This window comes from Callionymus lyra, chromosome 8 (assembly GCF_982586985.1).
Source record: "Callionymus lyra chromosome 8, fCalLyr1.hap1.1, whole genome shotgun sequence".
NCBI classification, from domain to species: Eukaryota; Metazoa; Chordata; class Actinopteri; order Syngnathiformes; family Callionymidae; genus Callionymus; species Callionymus lyra.
Window position 1 is genome coordinate 22742918 of NC_141825.1, and position 13993 is coordinate 22756910.

At 40.7% G+C, this 13993-nt stretch overlaps 1 protein-coding gene across 1 annotated transcript; it reads left to right on the forward strand.

The window, feature by feature from the left end:
- Nucleotides 1–5012: 5012 nt before the first annotated feature.
- Nucleotides 5013–13878, forward strand: LOC148074034 (myosin heavy chain, fast skeletal muscle-like). The gene is made up of 38 exons (XM_087797798.1): nt 5013–5237; nt 5311–5454; nt 5525–5681; nt 5758–5785; nt 5860–5968; nt 6050–6142; nt 6221–6284; nt 6359–6457; nt 6542–6645; nt 6725–6863; nt 6958–7076; nt 7171–7320; nt 7403–7573; nt 7658–7961; nt 8058–8122; nt 8194–8281; nt 8364–8481; nt 8556–8679; nt 8749–8885; nt 8968–9223; nt 9312–9554; nt 9631–9807; nt 9896–10041; nt 10128–10218; nt 10305–10694; nt 10785–10911; nt 10999–11117; nt 11199–11395; nt 11515–11698; nt 11777–11942; nt 12031–12155; nt 12230–12538; nt 12612–12815; nt 12895–13020; nt 13093–13263; nt 13344–13448; nt 13530–13625; nt 13711–13878. Exons 1-38 carry the CDS (start codon nt 5031–5033, stop codon nt 13876–13878), a joined length of 5820 nt encoding a protein of 1939 aa, XP_087653924.1. The 5' UTR covers nt 5013–5030.
- Nucleotides 13879–13993: the final 115 nt, after the last annotated feature.

Genomic DNA, 13993 nt, shown 5'->3' on the forward strand with positions numbered 1-13993 from the left:
AAGGTTAAATGGGAATGGATTGATCAGGGGTGTCGAACTCAAAAGGGACCAGAAACTTTTGACAGTCAAAATCGAGGGCCAAACAAAATGGAAGGAGCTTTTGAATCACTTTCACAAAAAAAAATCATTTTGCTGTTTTTTTTTCCGTAGAATATAATTTCTGTATTTATGGCCCCCAATAATATTGTGACAGAGAAGGAAGCGTCCGCAATATATTGGAGAAAGCTTAAATTTAAATTTTTGGATGATCTAACCATTTAACGTGGATAGGGAGGATAAGCAAGCCAAAAAAAAGAGACCTGGCAGACAAATATACAACAGATGAAGCAACTTTACGGTTAAGGTTGGCCAAAGCGTCTTCCTCCTCTTCAGACTTTGTGACAATGAATCCCCTTAAGCACTTGACAAAGTTACTTCTTTATCTTCTTTAACTTAGTTGTGGGTCAGGGAAAATGTCTTCAATCTCAGCATCAAAAGAATCTAAACCCTTGAATCCTTTACAAGCTATACAGGAAGTAAACGTTTGCACAGTTTTTCCCCTGCTTTGCTACTCTGGTAACTTTATATAAAAATTAAACACAACCTTACAGCCACTGTGACTTTACTAAGAAGGTCATGTATGTCTAGATGAACTTCCCTATTTTGGTGGGGTTTGTTTTTTCAACTGTTTCAAACTGTGCCATGAATAGCAGAGTTGGTCCCAGTCAGATGGATTCGTCTCCTCCTCTTCCCCACACGGACTTACATTTCTTCAGCTGTCTTATCACTTGAGAGCTTTTCTACACTCCCCCTTCCTCAGGACAGGATATGACTCTAGCCCCGCCCCCGGCTTTCATCTCAGCGATCGCAATCAGCTGTCGGAGGAATGGATGTAGAGCATTAAGTGTTTTCTTGATGGAGATGAAAACAAACTGTCATTTTTAAACTAGTGGTGAAGCGATGATTGTTGAATTGAAGGTTGCTGCTGACATATGGTGCCAACGTCACTCCCATGATACCTCATTAAGTTGTGAAATGTTTGACAAGTTTCTGAGAAAATATAGCTCCTGTATGTGTAAATAAAAAGTTTTGATGATCTTCAGACTGCCCTCGATATGATTTATTAACCATCTCTCTGACAACATGCAGAGGCTGATCAATCGGTCGCTTGTTATCCATGTCTTGTCTTGACCGTTTATATGCTCTCTGTCCTTCAGCCTCCTAACCCTGGCACCAGCTGTTCCTGCTGTAGGTCGAGCCACTGACCGGGATTTGTCATTGATAAGGCTTCTGGAGAACGAGCTAAACTTCCTGACATTTGACATCATCTCCGGTCGCTTTTACGGACACAACAGAAATAAGTCACTTTGAAGGTTCAGCGATATATTGTTTACCAAGAAACTTCATCCAGACAAACATGTGGTTGAGCATATACTCATTGGTCCGGATATAAGAAAACAAATATGCATTCATGTGTTCAAGTCCTTAATATAGCTTTATAGCTGTGCCCAGTCACAATTGATATTTTCAATTACATTAAATAACTCTGTTGTATGATTGTTGCTCACTGTGTTTTTAACTTAATCAACTTTATTAACTTTAATTATATTTGAAGTTACTATTATTTATATTTTTACTGATGCTAATATCTATATGTCTATATTGTTATCATAAATGATGTCATTTTTATTATTGCTGATGTTGTCGTAATTATTATTTTTGTTACTGTTATCCACATTGTTATTATTATTGTTGCTGTCATAATTGTTAATGTTGTTATTTGTATTGGTCTTATTTTATTATTAATCATTTTCATTATTGTTGTTGTTATAATGATTATTTTGGTCATTACTATCAGAATTGGAAACTTTTAATGCCAGTTTTTAAACACAACACAATATTTCTTTGTGGCGTCAGAAGAGAATAAAAGAGAGAAATAAGAAACACACAAAATAGTCAATAGAAAAACCAAACCAAGTACCAAGGAAGCCATTTTGTGGGCGCCTATAAATGTGATTGTTATGTATATATCTTGACTGTGATTATATTTTTGATGTTGTTATTGATGTTGTAATTGATGTTGTTGTTATTATTATGGTTGCAGTTGTTTTTCTTTCGAATCATGTTAAGTGTCTGTTTCACTAGGCATCAATAGCACATTCCGCTCTATTCCTAGTCAATGAAATGACAACAAAAATTCTTGATACTTCTCCTGCTCCTTCCATCGTTTCCAACAGTTTCAAGTGGTTCTTTTTATGTTTGTTTGAAGCAAGAACATATATTTTTTAGGTAATCAAAAATGAAAATTCTATACACTTACATATTCCACTAAATACAGGTTTACGATTGCAATAATTAGTATAGCAATAGCAACATTAACTGAAAGTCATTCTGGTGCCACATGAGCTTCGATAAAAGTGTTTTTTTGAAAACAGTAACACATTTAGGAGAGGAGAAATTATTCTGAATGTGTACTTAACGTAATGTTCATTATTCCAGATGTAACCAGTCCAATCTGGACCAACAACCTCCCTTTTGCCAGAGAGCCGGAAGATGCAGTTAAAGTGCATTTAACACCTGCAATAGCTAAAGCACAATGTTAAACCAAAAGAAAGACATTAAAGTAAATTGGTTTTTGAGTAAAGAAAGAAGCACATGCCTAATAAGATTCTGTTGACAGTGTTTTTCAAATTGTAAGGCAGTCTTCATGGACCCAAACAGACAGGGTGAAACATTTGGACATTCTGCAACAACTGTCTGTCCAACCCCCTCCTGTCCATCACCTCAGACCTGCTGCAGCTGTGTCAGCGAGGCGCTGATTCTAAAAGGTTTGTGAAATAAACAAATGAAATAAGACATGCAGCATAAAACCAAGCAGGACTAAAGAGGGTCGATTTCGATTCCAAAAGTTTAAATGAACATAATCTTATAATTTAATATTTCAAAGACAATAACACAAAAAAAGAAACAATGTATTTAGAAAGCAATGCATATTCAAGAACTTGCAGAATATGATTCAATAAAGTGCAAAAATCACACCAATAAATGATGCATACACCACAAAAAGTAAAAGTAAGCAGTTCAACGGCATATTTTACTGCCAGGGTACGGCAGTGGGCCCCACAACAAATGTTCTCTGGTGTAGTTAACACCAGGCTCAACATATGCAAACTATGTGTAAAGCTGAGCTTTGATTATCAAGTCTACAAATAAAACATAATTCAATTATTCCTCCTCTGATGGTGCAATGTCGATGTAGTGACCGCATTGGTTACTTTTTTAATGACAAACAATGTCCAGGAAGAAAAGAGAAACTTCTATACTGGGATACCGGATAATGTGGGTTTTCATTACAGTTACCGACCGAAAGGGCAAGTGCTTAGCTCCAGATCAAATTTCCCAAGACGCGATTTTCAAGAGGAAACTACTAGACGCTGACATTCCATCTGTCAACAGGTTCATTTTTATAACTTGACATCTATTAGGTTTCAAGCAACAGTGACATTCTAGATGTAATATGAGTGGAGCCTCCTTCCGCATTTAAATGTTTTATTAAGCAAACACACTTAAGTCAAATAAATATGGATGACAGGATGTCTTAATTGACACTGTGATGATAGACATCAATTAATCAATTATCAATTAATCCACCTTCGATCAAGTTCAAGCAGTCAAGTAGTAGTTGTCAGGTTGAAGAAAAGATTGATGATGACGCAACAAAAAATACCCCAGAGTGGGTGTCCATATTTGGCAGGTTGCCCCTTTCAATTCTGCTTTGCCAGCAAACTGGACCCAATATAAGCAGAGAAGGAAGAGCCTCTAGAGTGTGGAGCAGGAGACCAACTCGTGGTGAGCTGCCTAGTACTGATCACAGTTGAATTAATTAATCCCTTTAAGAAAATATCATTTAAAATACAAAATTTAGATCATTATTTTATTATTATTTTAAGTTGTTGATCTGTTGTTGAACTGTTGTTTCTTTGTTTTCACAGAATTTTGCGCCAAGCCATTCTTTTCTAAAAGAGAAAGGAAAGGTAAGCTGTTCAATGAAAAATAAAAAAATTATATCAATTAAAGTAACGGAATTGTTTGCATATCTAGGAACTTCTAATTGTCAGGCACATAGTTTAACGATTCAACTAATCGTGCATCACCAGGAATTACTTTAAATTATTCCAAATACAGATAATCACAATATTAAAAAGCCCACGCCTTTGGCAGCTTCCGAATACTGCATCACCTCACGGTGTAAAACGTTGTCACAACCTCTGGAGCTTGTAATCCATGCGTTTGTGTCTTCACACCTGGACAACTGCAACAGTTTATTTTGATGTCTTAACAAGAAGGATCTGTCTCGACTGCAGTTGATTCAGAACTCTGCAGCTAGAATTCTGACCCGCTCGAGTAGAAGAACTCACATTTCTCCGATCCTTAAAACTCTTCACTGGTTTCCAGTTTCTTTCAGGATCAACTTTAAAATTCTGGTTCTTACTTTTAGAGCTATTCATGGTCAGACCTTCCATCAGTGATCTGATCCAGCCTTACACCCCAGCTCGGGCTCTGAGGTCTGTGGATAAGAATCTACTTATGGTTCCTCTCACACGGTTCAGGACCAGAGGAGAGAAATCCTTCCAGACTGTTGCTCCTTTGGAGCGATCTTCCTCTCTCTTTGCGCTTGATGGATCTACTGACTCCTTCAAGAAACATCTTAAGACGTTTTTATTTGTTCAGGCTTTTCCTTGATTTTCTGGAACTCCTGTTGTGTTATCAGTTGTATCTTGCCCTTTAAAGTATATACTTTATTGAATATTGTTTTGATTGTTTAACCGCTTTGTGACCCTGGTCTGGAAAAGCGCTGTACAAATAACAATTACTTACTTACTTAAATGGTCAGAAAAAAGAGGCAAACTTCTGCAGGAAAGAAAGATGTAGTTTAACAAATCATTACACAGAATCATTTTAAATTCCAAATTTCAACATTTCAGTCTAATGAAAATTATCCAAAGGTAGAAATTTACCTATTTTTCCAACTACAGACACCAGCCGCCACCATGAGTACGGACGCGGAGATGGCCTTATATGGCAAAGCTGCCATTTACCTCCGTAAACCAGAGAAGGAGAGGCTTGAGGCTCAGAGCAAACAATTTGATGCCAAGTCAGCCTGCTACGTGGCTGATGTCAAAGAACTGTACCTGAAAGCCACAATCCTCAAGAAAGACGGAGGCAAAGTCACCGTCAAAGTCCTGGACACACAGGAGGTTGTTATAAATCTATCACAGTATCATCTGGAAATATCAATCAGCTCACATATTGTCAAATGTTCTGTTCCAGGAGAAGACAGTCAAAGAGGATGATGTTTCACCAATGAACCCTCCCAAGTATGACAAAATTGAGGACATGGCCATGATGACCCACCTCAATGAAGCCTCAGTGTTGTATAACCTCAAAGAGCGTTATGCAGCATGGATGATCTACGTAAGACAAATGAAAGATAACACAAGTGTTGTAACATGAAAAGTAATATTGGTTGTTCATGTCATATCAGACCTACTCTGGGCTCTTCTGTGCTACTGTGAACCCCTACAAGTGGCTTCCAGTGTATGACATGGAAGTAGTCAATGCTTACAGAGGCAAGAAGCGTATGGAGGCTCCTCCCCACATCTTCTCTGTCTCTGACAATGCTTATCAGTTCATGGCTACTGGTAGGTACATGACTCAACCTTCATATTCAGAATATGTTTCCAAAGTCTAAAAAGAGTTTTCTCTCTTGATAAACAGATAGGGAGAACCAGTCTGTCTTGATCACGTGAGTGTAACATTTATTGACAGATGTTGTGTAATGAGTTCTGGCCTCAAATTCTTATCTTTTCCGACACCTAGTGGTGAATCTGGTGCTGGAAAGACTGTCAACACCAAGCGTGTCATCCAGTACTTTGCCACCATCTCAGTTGGAGGTGGAGCCAAGAAGGATGTCCCTGGAAAAATTCAGGTATAAAAAGGAAATACAGAACTAGAAAACATTCAAATGAAATATAGTCTTTAATGAATTATGTTTCATGACTTTTACTAGGGATCACTTGAAGATCAGATTATTGCTGCCAATCCCCTGCTGGAAGCTTATGGTAATGCCAAGACTGTGAGAAATGACAACTCCTCTCGTTTCGTAAGTACAGAACATGTGACGTATAACAAATGTATACAAAGATTAATAGCAGATTAATTGTTGGTTTATTCTAAATAGGGTAAATTCATCAGAATCCACTTCGGCGCCACCGGCAAACTGGCTAGTGCTGATATTGAGACTTGTGAGTAACAGGATCTATATTCTATAACCAAACCTAGAGTTTGACACAAATTAATTGTTGAACAAAACTTCTAGATCTGCTGGAGAAGTCAAGAGTTTCATTCCAGCTTCCAGATGAGAGAGGTTACCACATCTTCTACCAGATGATGACCGCCCACAAACCAGAACTGCTTGGTGAGTGTTATGCATAATTGCATTGTAATATTATCTAAAGTAAAATTGGAAGATGAACAATCAACGTTTGAATTGGTCTTGTAGATCTGGCTCTCATCACAACCAACCCCTACGACTTCCCAATGTGCAGTATGGGTCAAATCACTGTAGCCAGTATTGATGACAAGGTCGAACTGGAGGCCACTGATGTGAGTAAACATTTGATCCTATACAAGAGCAAAATAAACCTTTACTGACCTAAGTCCTAAACCAACACCATTCATACAGAACGCCATTGACATCCTGGGCTTCACTGGAGAGGAGAAGATGAGCATCTACAGAAATACTGGTGCTGTCCTCCATCATGGCAACATGAAGTTCAAGCAGAAGCAGCGTGAGGAGCAGGCTGAGCCTGATGGCACAGAGGGTGAGACTTCTCTACTATAACTCACAATAAGCAGGTGATAGTGTTCATTGAAAGATAAAGAGGAATAACTTCAACAATCCCTGATACTTTCCAGAGGCTGACAAGGTTGCTTACCTGCTGGGTCTCAACTCTGCTGACATGCTTAAGGCTCTCTGTTATCCCAGAGTGAAGGTCGGCAACGAGTTTGTCACCAAGGGTCAGACTGTGCCTCAGGTGGGTGACATTATCTTTTCTTGTGATGGTTTGAGAAAATTGAAATTCAACACAATGAATATATCTGATGAACTGAACACTTGTTTCTTACCAGGTGAACAACTCTGTGCCTGCCCTGGCTAAGTCCATCTATGAGAGGATGTTCTTGTGGATGGTCATTCGTATCAACCAGATGTTGGATACCAAACAAGCAAGACAGTACTTTATTGGTGTGCTGGACATTGCTGGCTTTGAAATCTTTGATGTAAGTTTTTGTGTTTAACATAGGTACATTAGAAAGTAGGGATTCAAATGTAAAATAACATGGAATTGTCATGTGGAAACAGTACAACAGCATGGAGCAGCTGTGTATTAACTTCACCAACGAGAAGTTACAACAGTTCTTCAACCATACTATGTTCGTCCTGGAGCAAGAGGAGTACAAGAAGGAGGGTATTATCTGGGAGTTCATTGACTTCGGTATGGACTTGGCTGCCTGCATTGAGCTGATTGAAAAGGTGAGCAGCAAACAATTTATTACATTACATTACATTTATTACATGTTACATGCATATTACATGAAACTTTGCTTTCCTCCTTAGCCCATGGGTATCTTCTCCATCCTTGAAGAGGAGTGCATGTTCCCAAAGGCTACTGACACTTCCTTCAAGAACAAGCTGTATGACCAGCATCTTGGCAAGAACAGAGCATTTGAGAAGCCAAAGCCAGCAAAGGGCAAGGTTGAGGCCCACTTCTCCCTGGTTCATTATGCTGGAACTGTGGACTACAACATCAGTGGCTGGTTGGACAAGAACAAGGATCCACTGAACGAGTCTGTTATCCAGCTCTACCAGAAGTCTTCTGTCAAACTTCTGGCTGCACTCTATCCACCTGCTGCTCCAGAAGGTTTGTTTAAAAATACATATTTAAGAGAAGTTATTACATTTTCAACGTCTCAAATGATGATAACATGACTTTAATTCATAACAATTAAACAAATAGATACTAACAAGAAGGGAGGCAAGAAGAAGGGTGGCTCCATGCAGACTGTGTCCTCACAATTCAGGGTAAGCATCATCTTCGGTGATATAATTGGCGGACATGGTAGTCAAACAATTCTGTTGAACACATCCTTCAGGAGAACTTGGGCAAGCTGATGACCAACTTGAGAAGCACTCACCCCCACTTTGTGCGTTGCCTGATCCCCAATGAGTCCAAGACTCCAGGTGAAAAAGATAACACTGTTTTTTGCTGCTACTTCCTTATAACAATGTTAGTGACTCACCAAGATTAATCTTCTTTAACTAGGTCTGATGGAGAACTTCCTGGTCATCCACCAGCTTAGGTGCAACGGTGTGCTTGAGGGTATCAGGATCTGCAGGAAAGGTTTCCCCAGCAGAATCCTTTATGCTGACTTCAAGCAGAGGTATCACAATAAAGCATTTTTAATATTTTACCTCTATTTTGGGGAATAATAACTTTTGTTGCTGTCTCATTCAGATACAAGGTACTGAATGCCAGCGTCATCCCTGATGGTCAGTTCATTGACAACAAGAAAGCTTCAGAGAAGTTGCTCGGTTCAATCGATGTCAACCATGATGAGTACAGATTTGGACACACCAAGGTAGATTTGAATCCAGAGTTGAATATATGATTGTCATTCTTCAAAACCTTTTTTTCTACAACATTTCAGGTCTTCTTTAAAGCTGGTCTGCTGGGTACTCTTGAGGAAATGAGAGACGAGAAACTTGCAGCTCTGGTCACAATGACTCAGGCTCTTTGCCGTGCCTACCTAATGCGAAAGGAATTTGTGGAGATGACAGCAAGAAGGCATGCAAACTTTGACAATTTTTGAAAAATCTGTATCAACACAGAAATACTTAAATTGCACTTTTGTGTTTTTAATCCACAGAGACGCCATCTACACTATCCAGTACAACATCCGTTCCTTCATGAATGTCAAACACTGGCCATGGATGAAAGTGTACTACAAGATCAAACCTCTGCTGAAGACTGCTGAAACTGAAAAGGAATTGCAAAATATGAAGGAGAACTACGAGAAGATGAAGACTGACTTGGCAACTGCCCTTGCAAAGAAGAAGGAGCTGGAGGAGAAGATGGTGTCTCTTCTGCAGGAGAAGAATGATTTGGGATTGCAAGTAGCATCAGTGAGTACAACATCAACTGACATCACTGATGGAAATGTGAAAGTTGACTGAAAATCTCAACTACCTTGCCTGTATTATTGATACACAGGAATCAGAGAATCTGTCCGATGCTGAGGAGAGATGTGAGGGTCTTATCAAGAGCAAGATTCAGATGGAGGCCAAACTCAAGGAGACTACTGAGAGACTGGAAGATGAGGAGGAAATCAATGCTGAACTTACAGCTAAAAAGAGAAAGCTGGAGGATGAATGCTCTGAGCTCAAGAAGGACATTGATGACCTGGAGCTCACCCTGGCCAAGGTGGAGAAGGAGAAGCACGCCACTGAGAACAAGGTTTGTAAATATTTGAGTTGATCAAACAGTGAATTCACAATACAAGAAAACTGAACACATGTATTCCCTACTGTAGGTGAAGAACCTGACTGAGGAGATGGCTTCTCAGGATGAGAGCATTGCTAAGCTTACCAAGGAGAAGAAAGCTCTCCAGGAGTCTCACCAGCAGACACTTGATGACCTGCAGGCAGAGGAAGACAAAGTCAACACTCTGACCAAGGCCAAGACGAAGCTTGAGCAACAAGTGGATGATGTATGATCAAAGGCGAAATCATTGAATAACGTGTTATTTATACACTGTTCAACAATGTTTACGATTGTCCACTACTGTTGTTATACAGCTTGAGGGTTCTCTGGAACAAGAGAAGAAGCTTCGTATGGACCTGGAGAGGGCAAAGAGGAAGCTGGAGGGTGACCTGAAACTGGCTCAGGAATCCATTATGGATCTTGAGAACGACAAGCAGCAGTCTGACGAGAAAATCAAAAAGTAAAATTTGAATAATATTTTAAATATCTACTGACTGTTCGTGATGGAATATAATCTTTATACTTTGCACTTGTTCACAAATACAGGAAGGACTTTGAAATCAGCCAGCTGCTCAGCAAGATTGAAGATGAACAGTCTATGGGTGCTCAGCTCCAGAAGAAGATTAAGGAGCTGCAGGTTGGTGATGAATGATAATGATTTTGTTTGTCCACACTCACATTAAAAGCTTTGATTTAGTTCACTAAATATAATTTTCTGAACAGGCACGTATTGAGGAGCTAGAAGAGGAGATTGAGGCTGAGCGTGCTGCTCGTGCAAAGGTTGAGAAGCAGAGAGCTGATCTCTCAAGGGAACTTGAAGAGATCAGTGAGAGGCTGGAGGAGGCTGGAGGTGCCACTGCTGCTCAGATTGAGATGAACAAGAAACGCGAGGCTGAGTTCCAGAAGCTGCGTCGTGACCTTGAGGAGTCTACCCTTCAGCATGAAGCCACTGCTGCCGCTCTGCGCAAGAAGCAGGCTGACAGCGTAGCTGAACTGGGAGAGCAGATTGACAACCTGCAGAGAGTCAAGCAGAAGCTTGAGAAGGAAAAGAGCGAATACAAGATGGAGATTGATGACCTCTCTAGCAACATGGAGGCTGTCGCCAAAGCAAAGGTCGATTTTGGTTTTGGATTTTAGGATATTTCCAAAGAGCAAGAATGAACCTTGTGCTGATGTTAGATCTATAACATTCTTCCACTATAGGGTAATCTTGAAAAGATGTGCCGCACACTTGAGGACCAAGTTAGTGAACTGAAGACCAAGAATGATGAGAACGTTCGTCAGCTTAATGACCTGAGTTCACAGAAAGCTCGCCTGCTGACTGAAAATGGTAAATTCACTGATTGTGCCACATCATTCCAAGAACACAGCCAAACTGTTGATTTGCTAATGATGTACAAATAATATATTCCACAAGGTGAGTTTGGCCGCCAAGTTGAAGAGAAGGAAGCTCTTGTTTCACAGCTGACCAGAGGAAAACAGGCATACACTCAGCAAATTGAGGAGCTCAAGAGACAGATTGAAGAGGAAGTGAAGGTAAGAAGTCCCAAGGGTTTACAACACCTTTTAAGAGCTGAGGAGGTCACTAAATTCCATGTTGTATTCTTCTTTGTTTAGGCCAAGAATGCTCTTGCCCATGGACTGCAATCTGCCCGCCATGACTGTGATCTGCTGAGGGAGCAGTTTGAGGAGGAGCAGGAGGCAAAGGCTGAGCTGCAGCGTGGAATGTCAAAGGCCAACAGTGAGGTGGCTCAGTGGAGAACCAAGTATGAAACTGATGCCATCCAGCGTACTGAGGAGCTTGAGGAGTCCAAGTGAGTTTTGTGTGAACTGATGGTTTTTCACAAGCTGTCCATTAAATAATCATGGTCCACTTTTAGAGAGATGTTTGGCTTACCAACAAATACTTTCTTCAAATACTTTAATATAACAGGAAGAAGCTGGCACAGCGTCTCCAGGAGGCAGAGGAGCAGATCGAGGCTGTGAATTCTAAGTGTGCATCTCTGGAGAAAACCAAGCAGAGACTCCAGAGTGAGGTGGAGGACCTCATGATTGATGTGGAGAGGGCAAATGGACTTGCTGCCAACCTGGACAAGAAGCAGAGGAACTTTGACAAGGTACAACAGTATAGTGATAAATAAATTGAGCAAATATGACGTTGTGTTTGAGTCTAATGGTAATGTACTGTTAACCAGGTTTTGGCAGAGTGGAAACAAAAGTTTGAGGAGGGTCAGGCAGAACTTGAGGGAGCCCAGAAGGAGGCCCGTTCTCTTGGCACTGAGCTGTTCAAGATGAAGAACTCCTATGAAGAGGCTCTTGATCAGCTTGAGACAATGAAGCGTGAAAACAAGAACCTGCAGCGTAAGTCATTATAACTTGTAAACCTAGTTTGAAAAAAACTACAGGAAATATAACAATATAGTAATGTATTGTATACTTGATCCTGCAGAGGAGATCTCAGATCTGACTGAACAGATTGGTGAGACTGGCAAGAGTATCCATGAGCTGGAGAAGTCCAAGAAGCAGGTTGAGACTGAGAAGTCAGAGATCCAGACAGCTCTTGAAGAAGCTGAGGTAAGAAACAATGCAACATAGGAGCGCTTTTAAAATGGAACTCAGAATGAGCTAAAAACTATTTTAATCATTAGGGAACACTGGAACATGAGGAGTCCAAAATCCTCCGTGTCCAGCTGGAGCTTAACCAGATCAAGGGAGAGGTTGACAGGAAGCTTGCAGAGAAGGATGAGGAGATGGAGCAGATCAAGAGGAACAGCCAGAGGGTGACTGACTCCATGCAGAGCACTTTGGATTCTGAGGTCAGGAGCAGAAATGATGCCCTGAGAATCAAGAAGAAGATGGAGGGTGACCTGAATGAGATGGAGGTTCAGCTGAGCCACGCCAATCGTCAGGCTGCTGAGTCCCAGAAGCAGCTGAGGAATGTCCAGGCACAGCTCAAGGTATAGAATCACCAATTACTTCACAAAGTTGAAAACTATCTTTTGATACTAATGAATTCCTGTCCCGGAATAGGACGCTCAACTGCACCTGGATGATGCCATCAGAGCCCAGGAAGACTTCAAGGAACAAGCTGCCATGGTGGACCGCAGGAACGGTCTGATGGTGGCAGAAATTGAGGAACTTAGAGTTGCCCTGGAACAGACAGAGAGAGGCCGTAAGGTTGCTGAGCAGGAGCTGGTAGATGCCAGTGAGCGTGTTGGACTTCTGCACTCTCAGGTGAACAAATGTAGACATGTATTTGTCTTCTCAATTTTGAATGTAAGCTTTTTTGAGATCTAATCCCTTTTTTTTTCAGAACACAAGCCTCCTGAATTCCAAGAAGAAGCTGGAGACTGACCTGGTCCAGATTCAGAGTGAAGTTGATGACACTGTTCAGGAAGCCAGAAACGCAGAGGAGAAGGCCAAGAAGGCCATCACTGATGTAATTATACCATTCATTATTATTGTATTGAGACACAGTTATTCATCATTTAAAAACATGTATATATTTCAGGCTGCGATGATGGCTGAGGAGCTGAAGAAGGAACAAGACACCAGTTCTCACTTGGAGAGGATGAAGAAGAACCTGGAGGTTGCTGTTAAGGATCTGCAGCATCGCCTGGATGAGGCTGAGAATCTGGCTATGAAGGGTGGCAAGAAGCAGCTCCAGAAACTTGAATCAAGGGTAAATTGATTTTATAATAAAACCATGACACTGACAATGGTCAGTACTTGCTTCTACTGAAACATTTTCTTTTGATAAAGGTGCGTGAGCTGGAGACAGAGGTGGAGGGAGAGCAGAGACGTGGAGCTGATGCTGTTAAGGGTGTCCGCAAATATGAGAGGAGAGTAAAGGAGCTCACCTACCAGGTACAGTCCACTCCACACCATGCCATTTAAATCCAGTTTGGATCAAAATGCTCTTATTAATTATGTTATTTTAAACTCCAGACTGAAGAGGACAAGAAGAATGTCAACAGGCTGCAAGATCTGGTTGACAAGCTGCAGCTTAAGGTCAAGGCCTACAAGAGGCAGTCAGAGGAAGCTGTGAGTTTAATTAAAGATTCAATCTAAATGTTTATTTGGCAGGGTTGAACATTGAAAATGTGTCTTTATTTATTTTTCTCTCTAGGAGGAGCAAGCCAATGTTCATCTGTCCAAGTGCAGGAAAATCCAGCATGAGCTTGAGGAGGCTGAAGAGCGCGCTGACATTGCAGAGACCCAGGTCAACAAGCTGAGAGCCAAGAGCCGTGACACTGGCAAGGTAAACACCTATGATTTAAGTGAATTGATATGTTGAAAAAAGTGAATTTGCACTCACATTCCTCTCATCTGTTTACAGGGAAAAGACTCGGCTGAATAAACCAGTATTGTGATGTAACACTCATCCAAAAATAAAGTGTTTGCAAATTCTT